At 50.2% G+C, this 15,213-nt stretch overlaps 1 protein-coding gene across 10 annotated transcripts in view; it reads right to left on the minus strand.

Moving 5' to 3' along the window:
- PTPRF (protein tyrosine phosphatase receptor type F) overlaps positions 1-15,213 on the minus strand; it is a 756,588-nt gene that overhangs the window by 405,284 nt on the left and 336,091 nt on the right. For all 10 annotated transcript variants that reach the window (XM_086953202.1, XM_086953199.1, XM_086953209.1 and 7 more), the window contains one exon: positions 6,823-6,981. In XM_086953202.1, coding sequence (XP_086809328.1) covers positions 6,823-6,904 — 82 coding nt within the window. In that variant the 5' untranslated portion in view covers positions 6,905-6,981. The remainder of the gene's footprint in view (positions 1-6,822; positions 6,982-15,213) is intronic.

The raw sequence follows: 15,213 nt of genomic DNA on the forward strand, positions 1-15,213 counted from the left end.
AAGTGGAGAAGTGTGGCTCAATGGTTAGAGCGGCAGACCCTGATGCAGAGGTCTAGCCCGGGACCAGAGTTCAATTACCCGCCTCGGCTGGTCTTGGGTTAAAAATTCCACGGACCTGATCATTCTCGCCTCGGTGCCTCACAGGGAAAGCCAGGATGGGTTCCACAGCAGTATTCGTACAAGTGCCTTGAGACCCTTGTGGGCGAGTAGTGCGCTATACAAGTATCAATTTACATTCAATTCACATAAAGCAAGATCGTAAGTGGCTAAGTAAATCAAACAGTAGAGTAAACCAATGGCTGTTATTTGCACCAACTCCAAGAGACGATAGATTAAACCAATAGCTGGTCATTACATCAACCCCAAGAGTAGTGGATTAAACCAATGGCTGGTACTGAATAGAAACTTAAGAGTGGTAGATTCAGTGCTTGCTTTGAGCAGGTGGTTTCTGGCACTCGGCACAGGCATTTATTTGTCCACATCAGCACTTGTGACAGTCCACCACATGGTGGCGCTGTCTAATTTTGACATGAGGCCAACAAGAGTGTTTAATAAGTCATTCATTAAAAAATAATACTTGCTGCTCGTACCTTCATTATAGGGTTGGGTGGCCTGGAATAGTCTTAATTATGACCCTTGTAGGGGTGTGATGGTTATTAGTTGTTTTTGTACTGTCACTGGCGGCACTGGCAGAGTTACACCAGCTTGAAGAACAGTAGAATAAATCGATGGTTGGTAGTTACAGCAACTTAAAGACCAGTAAAATAAGCCAATAGCCGGTAGTTACACCAAGCTGTAGTTATACCAACTTAAAGAACAGTAGAATAAACCAATGGCCAGTAGTTACACACATTCAAATCAATGACCAGTAGTTACACAGGCCAAAGAGCTGTAGAGTAAACCAATCACCAGAGTAAACCAGAAGGCGACATCAAGAGAAAACTAAAGAGCGGTAGTCTGAAGCAAAGAGTGGTAGACTAAACTGGGAAGGGGGGGTGGGGTGTTAATGAGCCACCGAAGGTGTAAAATGAGTGCGCCAGGCAGTAGGAGCGTCGCAGTCACCCTGACAGAAGACGCACAGGTCACCCAGAAAATGCAATCATCTCCTGGCTGCAGCTGCATAAGACAGGAAGCTGCGTAAGCGCTTTTGTGGCGTTGAAAAGCACCTTCAGATACCATACCGGTGGGTGCTGAGGGGCAGGGAGAGAAGCCTGCAGGCCCTCTCCAGGCAGGACCTACGACACCTGGGGGACAAGGAAGAGGGGACAATGAAGAGGGGGACAATGAAGAGGGAGCCAAGGGGAAGCTCAGGGGCTGCACAAGGCACTCAAAGGAACCCTATACAGCATGCTGCGGCCGAGCAGCGGAAGATGATACATCTGGGACATGAGGCCGAGCTTTCCTGGGGACTGCCGGACCTTAGGGAACAATATTCAGAGAGCCAAGGTCCCTGATAAACCTGTACTCTGAGCCGCAGTACCTGCAACACCCCTACTTACTCAGGCTCCTACTCCGTGGAACCAAAACACCCCCACTATTCACCAAGTGATCTGAGCAACAGCATCTCGAATGTTCCCACCCAGCCCATCCCATGAGCCACAGCATCTTGAATTCTCATACCCAACCCGTCTCTTAGGCCACAGCATCTCAAACACTCCCACCCAAGCCACCCTTTGAGGTAATATTATAGTAACAATGATTCTGGGAATATTTTTTTTTAATTACTCAAAGCACACCACATACAATCAATCACCAACAATAAATGAAAGAGAAATTAGAACCAATAAAGTAAGGTACCCACAATAATTATATGAAAAATAATTTATACAACAATGGTAGAGGGGAAATTGGCAAATTAAGAGGAAGCATACATTGTGTCTTGTTCTGTCATTAGACAGACTTCTCTTTTGTTAAAGGAAGGCGTCAACAGCGTTTCGAACTCTATTAATTTATTAGGTCATCATCAGGACAAAAATCATACAGCGCAACCATCAAAAGCAATTTGTAAACCCTAAAGTCGGTCAAGAAAGAAGGAATCTTCAACCTAAGCAATCATCCTCAAGTTAAGAGTAAATCAGATAAATGTGCACTTGGGGTCCAATCAACATTTTTTTTAACCCTAACCCCAAAGATCATGGACAAGGTAAAGGCAACACGGCTGGCACTTCTGAACCCTGTAACACATTGAACAATCTTGGCCAAGTGAAGCTTTCCCTGCTCGGGGAGGCTTGGTTGGCACTGCGCCCTGCCCCTCAGCCAAGACAATTAGCCCTGTCCCCTTTGCATTGTGGGGCTCTGCAGGCTCACTACTCCCCTCTACAATATGAGAGCAGTGACCACAACGTGGCGAAAGGCAGAGATAATTATAAAGTTAAAACAAGTGAACCAGTACCATTAAAAAAAAGTGTGCTTAATCAGTAGCGTAGCAGTTCAATAAATAACATCCTCAGATGCTTTGATAAAGCAATTTTACATGCTAAAATGTATATAACCAATCCACAAAAGTGAATGTTGAATGAAAACTTTAGGCAATGAGAGAGGTGATGATTTTGGGGTCCCCCCTAACCTAGGGGGAGGACCAAGGAGATGCCTTGAACACAGAGCATAAACAAATAGCACATCTTGTTGAACTTCAGTGGTGGTCCCATCCCCTTAAGACCACCCCAAGCACAGTTATTGGCAAAAAAAACAATCCCAACCAAAGGCCCTGCAAAGCATTATGGGACGAGATTAGCAGTGGGCAGTGAATATTATAATACCAAAAGAGCTGCAGTTCAACTGGTCATTACTAGAGGTTTCCTCAGAGTCAAATGAAAAAGCATTGAAATTATTCTTACATCAAGCTGCAGTTCCACTAGTCGTTACTAGATGTCCCTCAAGAGTCCAATGCAAAATCATTGAAAACCTTTCATCAAGCATTTGCATTTGACTCATGAGGGACACCTAGTAACCACCAGTTGAACTGCTGCTCTTTGTAGAATTATTTTGATATTGGATACTAGAATATTCACTTCCCACTGCTAATCTCATCCCACAATGCTTTGCAGGGCCTTTGGTTGGGATTGTTTTTTGTCCAGAATAGCTGTGCTTCTGCAAGATGCAATTTTCAATTATTTCACAGTGCAGACAAGTACGCAGTGCCATCAGCCACGCTACATGACTACATGTAGTTCAAAGTATACTACGTGCAGCTATGTGTAGTGCTGCTACGCACACTACGCCCAGGGTTAGTTGGAACCAACTGGCAAGACAGAACCCTAGCCTGAAAATCTTTGCCCTCCACTCCTCTTCCACGTGCAGTTAAGTTTACATCTCACATGTGTGCAGTTCAAGGTGTTCCAGAGTGTATCCCTACACCTTGTGAGTGTGTCCCCCGCACCTTCTTCATCCCCTTGAAGGACCGCAGGTGAGGCAGAGTGAAGGACTATGCCAGTGTCTGTGGGAGGACAAGTCCATTGCCTCAAGGCGCTTTAAGAATATTCAACCAAAGCTAGAACGTGACCCCAACATTTCCTGGGAGCCAGAGCAGAGCTTTCAGGGTCTGACTTTCATGTGGTCCCACTTCAATGATCCAGCTGCTTGCTTCTAAAGTTAACAGGCCCCTGTGATTGTTTTTGGGGAACAGAGGAGATTAAGTTACAGTAGCTTAGAAGGCCCGGGACAAGGGCTCGTGCCCATGCCATGCTGTGGTCAGAGGCGGGCTAAAAGAACAATTGATGGACAGAATGAGGAACAATGTCATACATTTACCCCAGTGCAGAGATCTGGGCCAAAAACCATCGTTTTTTGCTCCCCATGCCATTCCAGTTTGAACCCAGCCATATGCAAATCAGTTTTGACCCTGAGCCCAATGGGAACAGTCCAGCTTAAACTGCCAAGCCAGGTCCTCCATGGACTGGAAACAAGCATCTTAAGCATCTTAGGAACGGTTTTGCGGTTTCACCCCTCATCAGCCAGGATAGCTGGACTCCAGTGGCATGGAGAGCACTGGACCCACGCCACTCGGGTGACAAATGCAAAAAGAACAATTGATGGACAGAATGCAGAACAATAACATACATTCACCACAGTACAGAGATCTCGGCCTAAAGCAGTGACATAACACAGGCCCCCGCTGCCCCCGCCATGCAGTGGGGGGCATTCAAGCTCCAGGGGGGGGGCCCACATCACTGGGGCTAGAGAGAGCTCCTCCACGTGCCTTGCAGCGCTTAAGTTTCGTTACGCCAGTGTCCCCATGCCATTCCACTTTGAACCCAGCCATATGCAAATCAGTCCATATTCAGCAGCACCTGCACCTTGTCTGCTTTAGTTTGGAGCAGCAACTTGCAGGCATTGAGGGGGCTTCGCTATTTCAGACACCAGCAAGTCTCCTTTTGTCCACTATCCGGCCTGGGAGCTATCGGAGCCTGATACCTAGATACAAATGCAATGGAGGGGAAACACAGGCTCGCAGCTGGTTATCATCACTTTAGAAATGCGTAAGAAAGGCGTGTATTTGACCTTGTTCAATTCTTAAATGTAAGAGCTCTGCGTGCACTGTAAAATGTCAGATGTGCTAGTCTGTTCCAGTATCTACACGACTAACAATTTAAATACAGTTATTTTGTTAGAAGTATTACAATGTATCAACTGAGAGTAACAAAAGGATCTCTTTTTTTAAAAGGAGTAACTCACTTACCTAGTTACATAAAATAATAAAAAGAAACCTGTCATCTGCGCGTTAGAAGATGTGCTTGCAGGTGACACATTAACCCTCTATGCTACTTTGATTCAAAACTGGGACAAGATAAAATATATCTCTATCCAACAAATGCATTACCTTCAAACTTGGATTACCATTATTATTTGTTTCCTGGGATTTACTGGGCACACAAATATCTCGGCAGCAGGTGCCTTAACCCCATAAGATATTTTAAAATGCAGACTTTGCAACCAATTGTGCAGAATAGATGTATTGCTAGGTTTCTCCTTGTTGCCAACTTTTTTGTGGCGGAGTTAAAAGAAGAAAAAATCTATGAACTTAGGCCCACATTTTGCGTCAGGGTTTTTTGGCACAGCCCAGATGTAGAATCTCATAATGCACTCAAATGCCCTCATGGTGGACCTGCAAAACACGTGTGAGAAGTGTTAAGATCTGATGTCACTTCCCATGATGCCGTTATGTTGTGCTGTGATATTACGTACCATGATGTCACCTGTATACTGCCTAGCTTGGTTAGTCCCCCCCACATCGTATTTTACAACTTGTGCCCGGCCCATGGGTGAGCCTGTACTTTGGGCCCATGGGTGAGCTGATGCTTTGAGGGACCAGGGGTGAGCGGGTGCTAGGGGTCCCATGGGTGAGCAGGTGCTAGGGGGGCCGCTCGGGGTGAGCGGCTGCTAGGGGGGGCCCAGGGGTGAGCGGCTGCTAGGGGGGGCCTCTCGGGGTGAGCGGGTGCTAGGGGGGGGCCCAGGGGTGAGCGGGTGCTAGGGGGGGCCCAGGGGTGAGCGGGTGCTAGGGGGGGCCCAGGGGTGAGTGGGTGCTAGGGGGGGCCCAGGGGTGAGCGGGTGCTAGGGGGCCCCAGGGGTGAGCGGGTGCTAGGGGGCCCCAGGGGTGAGCGGGTGCTAGGGGTCCCCAGGGGTGAGCGGGTGCTAGGGGGCCCCAGGGGTGAGCGGGTGCTAGGGGGCCCCAGGGGTGAGCGGGTGCTAGGGGGCCCAGGGGTGAGCGGGTGCTAGGGGGCCCAGGGGTGAGCGGGTGCTGGGGGGGGCCCAGGGGTGAGCAGGTGCTGGGGGGGGGCCCAGGGGTGAGCGGGTGCTGGGGGGGCCCAGGGGTGAACGAGTGCTAGGGGGGGGGCCAGGGGTGAACGAGTGCTAGGGGGGCCCAGGGGTAAGCGGGTGCTAGGGGGGCCCAGGGGTGAGCGGGTGCTAGGGGGCCCCAGGGGTGAGCGGGTGCTAGGGGGCCCCAGGGGTGAGCGGGTGCTAGGGGGCCCAGGGGTGAGCGGGTGCTAGGGGGCCCAGGGGTGAGCGGGTGCTGGGGGGGCCCCAGGGGTGAGCGGGTGCTGGGGGGCCCCAGGAGTGAACGAGTGCTAGGGGGGCCCAGGGGTAAGCGGGTGCTAGGGGGGCCCAGGGGTAAGCGGGTGCTGGGGGGCCCAGGGGTAAGCGGGTGCTAGGGGGGCCCAGGGGTAAGCGGGTGCTAGGGGGGCCCAGGGGTGAGCAGGTGCTAGTGGGGCCCAGTAGGGGCCAGGGGTGAGCCCGTGCTGGGTGGGGGGCTTGGGATGTGTCCGTGCTAGGGGACCCCTGGTTGAGTATACTCCCTACCTCCGTGCCTGCTGGCACTCCACACCACTTGAGTCAAGCTAGCCGGGCTGATGAGGTGTTACCCCGAAACTGGTCCGGTCCTCGGATGCTTGATTCCGTTCTGGGAAGGACATGGCTTTTGTAGTTCGGACTGGACTGTTCCCATGGGGCACAGGGTCAAGGCTGATTTGCATATCGCCATTGTCTGACCTAGGGTGGTGTGGAGTGCAAAAAAACGATGGATTTGGGCCCAGATCTTTGGACTGGGGTGAGTGTGTGACATTGATCCACATTCGGTCCATCACCTGTTGTGTTTGCCTATCTCTTTGAGGCAGGGCCTGCCTCTGGGCAAGCCCGCACACGAGCCGCGGTGGCTGCCAGTGGGGACACTCCTAAAGTGTGTGGGCACGCGTACGCAAGCTGGTGCACAAAATGGCGGCGTTAGGATGGAATCAGTGAATGAATATTCGAGATAAAAGCATACGTTCAGCAGCCATTGAGCGCCTGGCGCACGTGCACAGGGGTGTGAGACTGGAGGGTACTTACTGTCTGCTCGTGCCCACGTCGCCAGGAAGCAAAGCAGCAAGGCTGGCAGAAGGACGGGCATGCTGCCAGCCGCCGGCAGCATCCTCCCACGTCGAGCTGGTCCTCACGGGCCCCGGGCGCTTCGTCAGTTCATCGGGGCTGCGGTGTTTAGAGGCTCGGCTGCAGGAAGAAAGGGCACGAGTTAGAAAGAAACCAAGAAAACTCTGTACATGCCACAACTGCAGCCGCAGCGCCAGGCCACGGGCTACAGGCGCGTGAAACAGGACAGACAGACATTCACTAGTGTGTAGTGGTGAACCCCAAGTGAACATGCTCCCAGAACCAGGTGCGAAGCAATGAGGGAGGAGGCTCCTAAGCCCTTACATTTCACTTTTTCTAAGATAAAAACACATGCGCTCCTACAAGCATTCTGCCTAACGAGCCCATTTGTAAAGCGCTCGATTATCCCCAAGAGGTTTCTTGGCGCTACAATCAGTCTGGAATCAGACCTGCGAACAGGAGGTCAAATGCTCCGTTTCGGAATAATTTTGGTTAGTGCAGGCGCAGTCCAGCATTGGCGTCCCATCTCAGACCCTGCACGCCGTCGTTCCATGCCCTGCACAGAGTTATGTGGCAGTAAAGAACCAAATTATGTGGCAAGCATGACTAAATGTATCAAGAAATGTTACATTCTGCAGCATACTGTTAAGCATTCCATTGCAGCATTATTTTGCTCGTTTAAGATGCATCAATGCTGTCTGGACAGAAAGCTTTACCGCATAAGTGCCAGTTTGACACCTGGATACAGCCCCCAGAGACGAAGGGTGACCGGCAAACGGTCCTTGGCAAGGGGCCTGCAACTCCGCAGCACAGCGCATGGGGTCATTTCTGTAGCTCTCTATTCATTTTACCTAGGAACTAGGTTTCCTTCCAATCAGAAATGTTGTGGCCGGTGGTGGAATATGTGGCAAGTGTGGTAACTCCACAATGATGGAGAAAACATTACTGCCACAGACTGCAGACCTGCAGTGACCGAGAGTACAGTCCCTGGATAGGACAACAGGAGTGGAGGAGGAATTCAGCATCAAGGACTTAGGAGTGGACGCACAGAGCTGAGCGCCATTGGATACAACTAGACCCCTGGGTAGGGTATGATCATTGGATAACAGTGGGCCACTGGACAGGACAGGGCCTACTGGATAACAGTGGGCCACTGGACAGGACAGGGCCTACTGGATAACAGTGGGCCACTGGACAGGAGAGGGCCATTGGACAGGACAGGGCCACTGGACAGGAGAGGGCCGTTGGATAACAGAGGGCCGTTGGATAACAGAGGGCCGTTGGATAACAGAGGGCCGTTGGATAACAGAGGGCCGTTGGATAACAGAGGGCCGTTGGATAACAGAGGGCCACTGGAGAAGGATAGGGCCACTGGATACAGAGGGGGGCCCACTGGATACAGAGGGGGGCCCACTGGATACAGAGGGGGGCCCACTGGATACAGAGGGGGGCCCACTGGATACAGAGGGGGGCCCACTGGATACAGAGGGGGGCCCACTGGATACAGAGGGGGGGGACCCTGGATACAGAGGGGGGGGACCCTGGATACAGAGGGGGGCCACTGGGGGGCAGGATGGGGCCACTGGGGGGCAGGATGGGGCCACTGGGGGGCAGGTTGGGGCCACAGGGGGGACAGGATGGGGCCACTAGGGGGACACGATGGGGCCACAGTGGGGACAGGATGGGGCCACAGATGGGGGCCAGGATGGGGGCCACAGATGGGGGCCAGGATGGGGGCCACAGATGGGGGCCAGGATGGGGCCACTGGAGGACAAAATGGACCCATTGCGATAGGATAGGGGCACCGGACAGCATCAAGCCACTGGATAACACTGGGATGCAACAGCATTTCTTTTGAGTACATACTACTTGAGGTGTCATACAGTAAAATCAAATATTTCTTTATTCGGTACTTAAAAAGATACCATAAAAGTACATAAAAAAAGTTAAAAATACATTTCATCCAATGCATTTCATTTCATTTGATCCAAAGTCTTAATTTGCAGGGCATCAAATTCAGCTCATCTCTCGAGTTCCTTAGCCTTACTGCCATCTTAATAAAACTCATTACACAGCAAAGGGTGTATGCATCATTAGCCTTCTGTAAAAACATTAATGCTACCTTAGCATGTTTAAACTTGGCTTGTTTCAGTAATCCCACCAGGAACTTTCGCCTAGGTAATGAATAAAAAGGACACAGCAAAACAAAATGAAGGGTGTCCTGCGGAGACCTATTGTTGCAGCCGCAGGTACCCTTCTGCTCGGCCGTTAAGGTAAAACCGGGGGGGATCAGCCAACAAGTGATGCAACAGGTTAAATCTAAAACGGGTCATATAAAATCTGTCCTGTGCATTATGGATCAGTGAGAGATAGGGTTCCCTTCCACTCTCTACTTTCAATAATCTATAAGCCACAACTGTGGATTTACACACTTCAATAGCCGCCCTCCTTGCAATTGTCCATTCCCGAAACATTTTCTTGACCGTCGTTTTATTCTGGGCAGTAAGGGCTACAGTCATACAGTCACCTCTGGCAAATGCTGTGAGCCGCAGAGCATGAATCCAAGTCTGAAAGGGCCTACGCAGTTTTCTAGCCTAGTCTGAGTGCTATTAAATTCAGCGGCTAACACCTTGTATTTACAATGCCTAGAAACCTCCAACTGTGGTATGAAGCACTATATTAAAACAATTCCTACTAACAGAGTGGGCATCGTTTAGAAGACAGCAGAACAGCTGAAGCTCTAATTGGACAGCAGACCCCATAAACGCGGTGATTCCCCATGGGGTAAAGGAGCAAATTACGTTTTATAAACTTCTTCAATCCATGTCCGAACTTGGCATAACTGATGCAAGCACTGTAGGTTGCACTGCAGTCATCTAAGAACCCTAGGACATGCACACACATGAACACACAACAGCAGTATTTGCCAAGACACCACACATGAAGACAAAACCACGAACACGCACCCAGCACAGCTCAAATTGACACCAAACATGCATGTAAGAAGTGGATTCACCACCTGCTCACCCCAGAGGTACATGTGGCAGGCAACCAGCATGTGCACGGATCTTATGCAACCTGGTGCAGGCTCGGCTGTCACCCATGATAAACTAACAACCACCCAAAGCAGGCACAGCCAGCTAACAGAGGGACATTCACAATCACCCTACTAACACAGCACCTACACACGAGACCAGACTCTGCCTGGGATGGAAAACTCAAAATCACATGTGAACCATCCTCAGGCCACACTAGAAGCCTACAGTGCCTCTCTGGGGGCAGATCGCGCACTACAGAATGGAAACGATCGAGGTTAGAAGTTTCCATTTTATTCTCAGTGTCTAATTTTCAATCTACTATAACCTGAGTGTGCTTGAGATTACACTAATTTGGAAGAATTAATAATCCAGACTAGGCTCTCGCCAGTTACGTTTAATCAGTGCTTAAATTCAGCCAGTGTTCGCTCATGTTCGGAGCAGGAACTCAATTCTCAACACTGGCACTATTGAAAGTTCACCACATGGTGGCGCTGTCTGTCTAATTTTGAAATGAGCACAACAGAAGTGTTTAATAATTCAATATACATTAAACTTAACTAATACTTGCCGCCTAAGCCATTTTCAACAGCGTTGGAGTCCTGGAATAGACCATGATCACACATGTAGGCGTGTGATGGTTATTAGTTGTATTGGTACTGTCACTGGCAGCCGGCCATGGGTGGTGCAAGCTGGAGATGCTTCCTGAGAAGGGCCCTGGTACCTACACAAATTAAGCACTGCTTTAATAATACCAGCCACACTAGATCTGGAAGCGAACCCGAGCCAACGTCTTTCTTTGTACCTTGGACCTGGAGAACTTGACCACAGCTGGTGCCAGACAGTCGTGTAAACAACTGTCCTGCCTCCCTACATTCACAGCGCCTACCACCCAGGCCCACACGAGAATCCACCAGGCACTGGAATGCCCATCATCATTTTATTCTACTTGGATGACATTATTCAATTCGTAATTAAATGTAAAAGAAAGTATTTGAGCTACAGATACGTTTCAGAGTCAGCTGTCTGGAGGTAGTAATAGGCAGGGCAGGGCCGCAGTAAGGCAGGGACTGTCGCACACGGGCGGAGCGCTGATTGACAAAGCTAATTTGTTTCATCTGAAATGACATTTAGCATTTTCGCCCTTTAGATCAGGGCGCTATCTGCCAAATCACCTCTGATAGGAAACCAGGCGCTGTATGGAGCACTCGGAGCGGCGTTACCTGCCCCGCACGTCACCGACACAAGCCGGTCTGGCTGTCTGGGAAACAAAGAGCAGTTTGTCTTTTCCAGATAAGGGGAAAACCGGGGAACGAAATGTCAGATGTAATATTTGCAGCCAGCTTGGGAAATTAGCCCCGGTGATGTACCGGCTGCGACAGTGTGGGATCAATCCAGGTGTCACGGGGCTCATCACAGCGGGGCCAACCCAGCCTTTTATCTTTCCAGGAATGACAGCTGTTTGTAACACCGTGACACCACTTGCTCTGTGAAAAGTGTTTGTGCATTTGCGGGCAGTGGGCTTTTGTGAAGCGATAGTTCGAGTTATACTACACGAAGGAAGCTGTTGAAAAGGAACCGAGCCCTTAACGAAGTCGGAGTGGTAGTTTACACAAACCAGACCTTCCACTTTCACGCTGTGCAATTCACCCTCTAGACTGGTGGTCTTAAATGCGGCGCACCCCAGTGGGGGGAAAAAATTACTGAGGCCCCCTCAGAATCTTTCACAATTTTGCAATTAAATTGGCAATGTTATAATAGGGCTAGACTTATTTAAACATTGTAATTTAGTTTGGTTACCATATTAAAACTGCCATGAAATACATGATTGCCAAACATACTAGTCTGGTCAAGAAGGACTTACTAATGTGTAAAAGTATCCACAGTCTGACTATTAGAAGTGGGGATATTTGGAGTCCCCTCCCTTTTGACACCTTCTCTCAGCCAGGATATAAAAGTCAAAACACGCTGCTGATGGCCCATTACAGTAAAGACGCTCTTTTTTTTCAGCTTAAAACAAAGCACTGTTATCAGCATAAAGCTGTTTTTGGCCAGAGCCAGGCACCCCTCCTCCCCCCTTGAGAACACTTGAAACCCCCCAGTTTGAAGACCCTCGCTCTAGAAGCGGTCTGTTTCTGACACCAAAAGTCATTGCTTGGTGAAAGTGGCAGAGGGAACCCACATTTAGTTTTGGCCAGTTTTGCACTGCGGGCCATGTGCATAAACACAAGAGCGCTTCACAACAGTCACTGACCACATTCTAGAATATTTTTTGGGGGGGCACAGGGAGATTTGCTGATTCACGGGGTGCTGAACCGAGGCCGGCATTCGAAGCTGGTCCCCATGCTACAACATGGTCAGCAGAGGTAGCCACATCCCCTCCTGGGGAAGCCCAGCTCCTTGTAGGCTCAAGGTTCTAAGATTCGAGAGCTGAGCCAGCGACAGGCTCCTGGCTCAAGATTTCAGTGGCTTGGCCAACTCTATATAAACACTGCAACCAGGGCCGGACTGGCCATACCGGGCATCGGGCGTTTCCCTGGGTTTTGCAGCAGTAATGTCAGACCCCAGTAACAAGAGCAGCAAGCATGCATAACCCACTCGCTTTCGTCTTCAGACTCCTGGGGAAAGCCAGCACTTCATGCTTGCACCCCTTCGCACCCACAAACTCCCCTTGTAGTGGTCGGGCTAGCTTCACTATGGCTGTGGCTTCGCAGTCCGGAACGGACTGCAACTCTATAAGATCTTGCAATATAAAAGATGTTAAGAGAATAAAGATAAGATAACGAGACATCAAAATAACTGGAAGGGTTGCATTTCTAAAGTGTCAGCAGTCATTCTTCTCGCTGAAGTTTAGAAAGGATGCTGAAAGGGGACCTAGGAAGGGGTTCCCTGCGGGCTGGTAGGGTGGAGATCCAAGCACCAGCAGAGAATGACCATTTATGGTTTTTGTTTTCTTAAATCCTGGTGTTTCAGGGGCCGTTGCCCACCTGAGATGGTCAGTTTTTGGGTAAGGCAGTTTGGAGTTTCCAGATAGAGAGCTTTGTGGGTGATGCATGCAAGCTTCACGATACTTCTCACTTCTCTGTGGAGCCACCTTAGCGAAATCGACATGACCAGGTCGCACTTTTCTGGTGCCAGTGGCTATACCTGGCAGCGGAACGGAAGGCTGCACTGGAGGGAGCTGGGTAAGGAATATGGATTACTACCACACACAGACAGGTCTGGTCTTCTTGTGCACCACTCACACCTGTCCTTCATTTGCACTCCACGTCAGGGCCGGATTGGCCATAGCAGGCACCGGGCAATCCCCTGGTGCGCCGCATGGGTGGGGGCCTGTTATGGGACCCTGGGGGGCGTTTTTGTTACAGGACAATGCCCTGTGACAAAATCGGCCAAAATCCGCCGAAAACCGGCCCCAGCAAAGAGCTCGGCGGCACCTCCAACCCCCCTTGAGTGGGGAGGGGGGGCCGGCCGAGCACTTTGCCGGGGCCGGTTTTGGTTCCCAGTCCAGCCCTGCTCCACGCCTATTCTTCGTGGGGCCAGTGGGGTGGGCACACCACTTTATGCCCACCCCACTGGCCTTTACTTCCCACACAGCCCACAGGCCGGTCCTTAATGCACAAACCACAGGCCTGGTCTTCACCGTGACTACATTCCTGCCCCCTTTCGATTATTAAGTATCTGCCTACATACTGCCCAGTATGGTACTGTGCCTGCACCCTCCCCTCACACTAACTGGGGAGAGGAGTTGGCCTAATGGCTAGGGCGGTCGACCTCGAATCAGGGGAACCGGGTTCGAGTCTCTGCAATGACGCTGAACATCCAGTGATTCTGGGCAAATCACTTAATCTCCCCGTGCCTAACAAAAATGAATGTGTCCTTGTGTAACACGACTGGTGCTTTGTAAAGCGCTCGGATACCCGATTCGGCTCAAGTACGCGCTATATAAAACTCTGAAAAAAAACTTTTTAAAAAACACTAATTGTGAAAGACTGAATGTGCCTGCTGGGAGGGGAGGGCGGCTAACGACCCCACAGACACGCCTCTGCGAGCTTGGGTGTAAATGTTCAATATTGTTATTATTAATAATATGAAAGGCTGTCTCTTGAGGGCCTGAAACATGCCGGCCCTCATCCATCAGGCAGTACAAGCCCTAGGAGGGGGGGGGGGGGGCATTCAAGAGCGCTGGACCCTTTTTATAAGCGCTTCTGACATCTTATTAATTATCTCATCTCAAAAGCCTAGAATTTGCGAAGCGCCAGGAAATTAAAATGTCTCATCTGCCCAAACGTCACAGAGCTCCAGGTGGGGACTCTGATGGAGGAGCCCTGGGGTCAGAGGTCATGGCTGAAGCTTGTTGAGTCCCTTACAATCAAGGACACTGGAATGATGTGATTGTGAGGCATTTTTGTAATGGCTCGCAGTCCGCACCAGGCATACCATCACTCAAGCCCTAGTCACCAGCTGCTTGGACTACGGCAACGCACTCTACATAGGAATTACCACTCCCCTCACGGAGAGACTGGACTATACAGAACACAGTGCCCAGACTCCTCCTCGACCTCCCCAAATGGTCCCACGTCACATCCACAAAAGATGTAAATTTAAGATTCTGACCCACGGATACAGAGCCCTACACAAACAAGGACAGGCATGCAACCACCGCCTGAGCTTCCGCCAACCCTCCAGACACCTGTGCTCCGCCTCCCTCTACTTTTCACATCCACTGAAGCAACAGTGGAGAGCTCTCCTTCTCCTCGAACAGCCTCCCGCTCCACTTCTGTACCTCACCCTCTCTTCAGGTATTCAGAAAGGGACCCAAGACCTGGTCGTACAACTGTTTACACCCGAGCAGAATCGCCCCCAGCGCCTGGATTACCTCATGGGCGAATAGCAGCGCTTTAAAAATTCTGCTTGATTGATTTTTTTGCATAATCATGAATTTGCCACATAATCCACAATCTACTGAATAATCTGCAGGTTTTCACAAAAAAAGTTGTTCTTACCTCTAGCGTTTTAAACGTCACTAGAAACGCAGCAACAAGAGTTGCCATGCATTGGAAGGCTCTTTGCAATGGTTGAATGGTCACTCTTCAGTTGCTTATTGCTATATTTAGGTGTTAAACTGGTACTAATGAGAGGCAACCTATTCCCAGACAGTGTTAAGAAGTGTGAAAATGACAAAATAACGACTTTCTATCCCAGAATGTGCTGCAATATTCCGCATAATCTGCCTTTTATGGCCGCCTAATTTGATCAAACCTGCCTCTTAATTTGGCCCTCCCCTGCCGCATAATTTCAGGGACCATGGTTACAT

The sequence above is a fragment of the Lissotriton vulgaris genome, chromosome 1_2 (genome assembly GCF_964263255.1).
Source record: "Lissotriton vulgaris chromosome 1_2, aLisVul1.2, whole genome shotgun sequence".
Classification (NCBI taxonomy): domain Eukaryota; kingdom Metazoa; phylum Chordata; class Amphibia; order Caudata; family Salamandridae; genus Lissotriton; species Lissotriton vulgaris.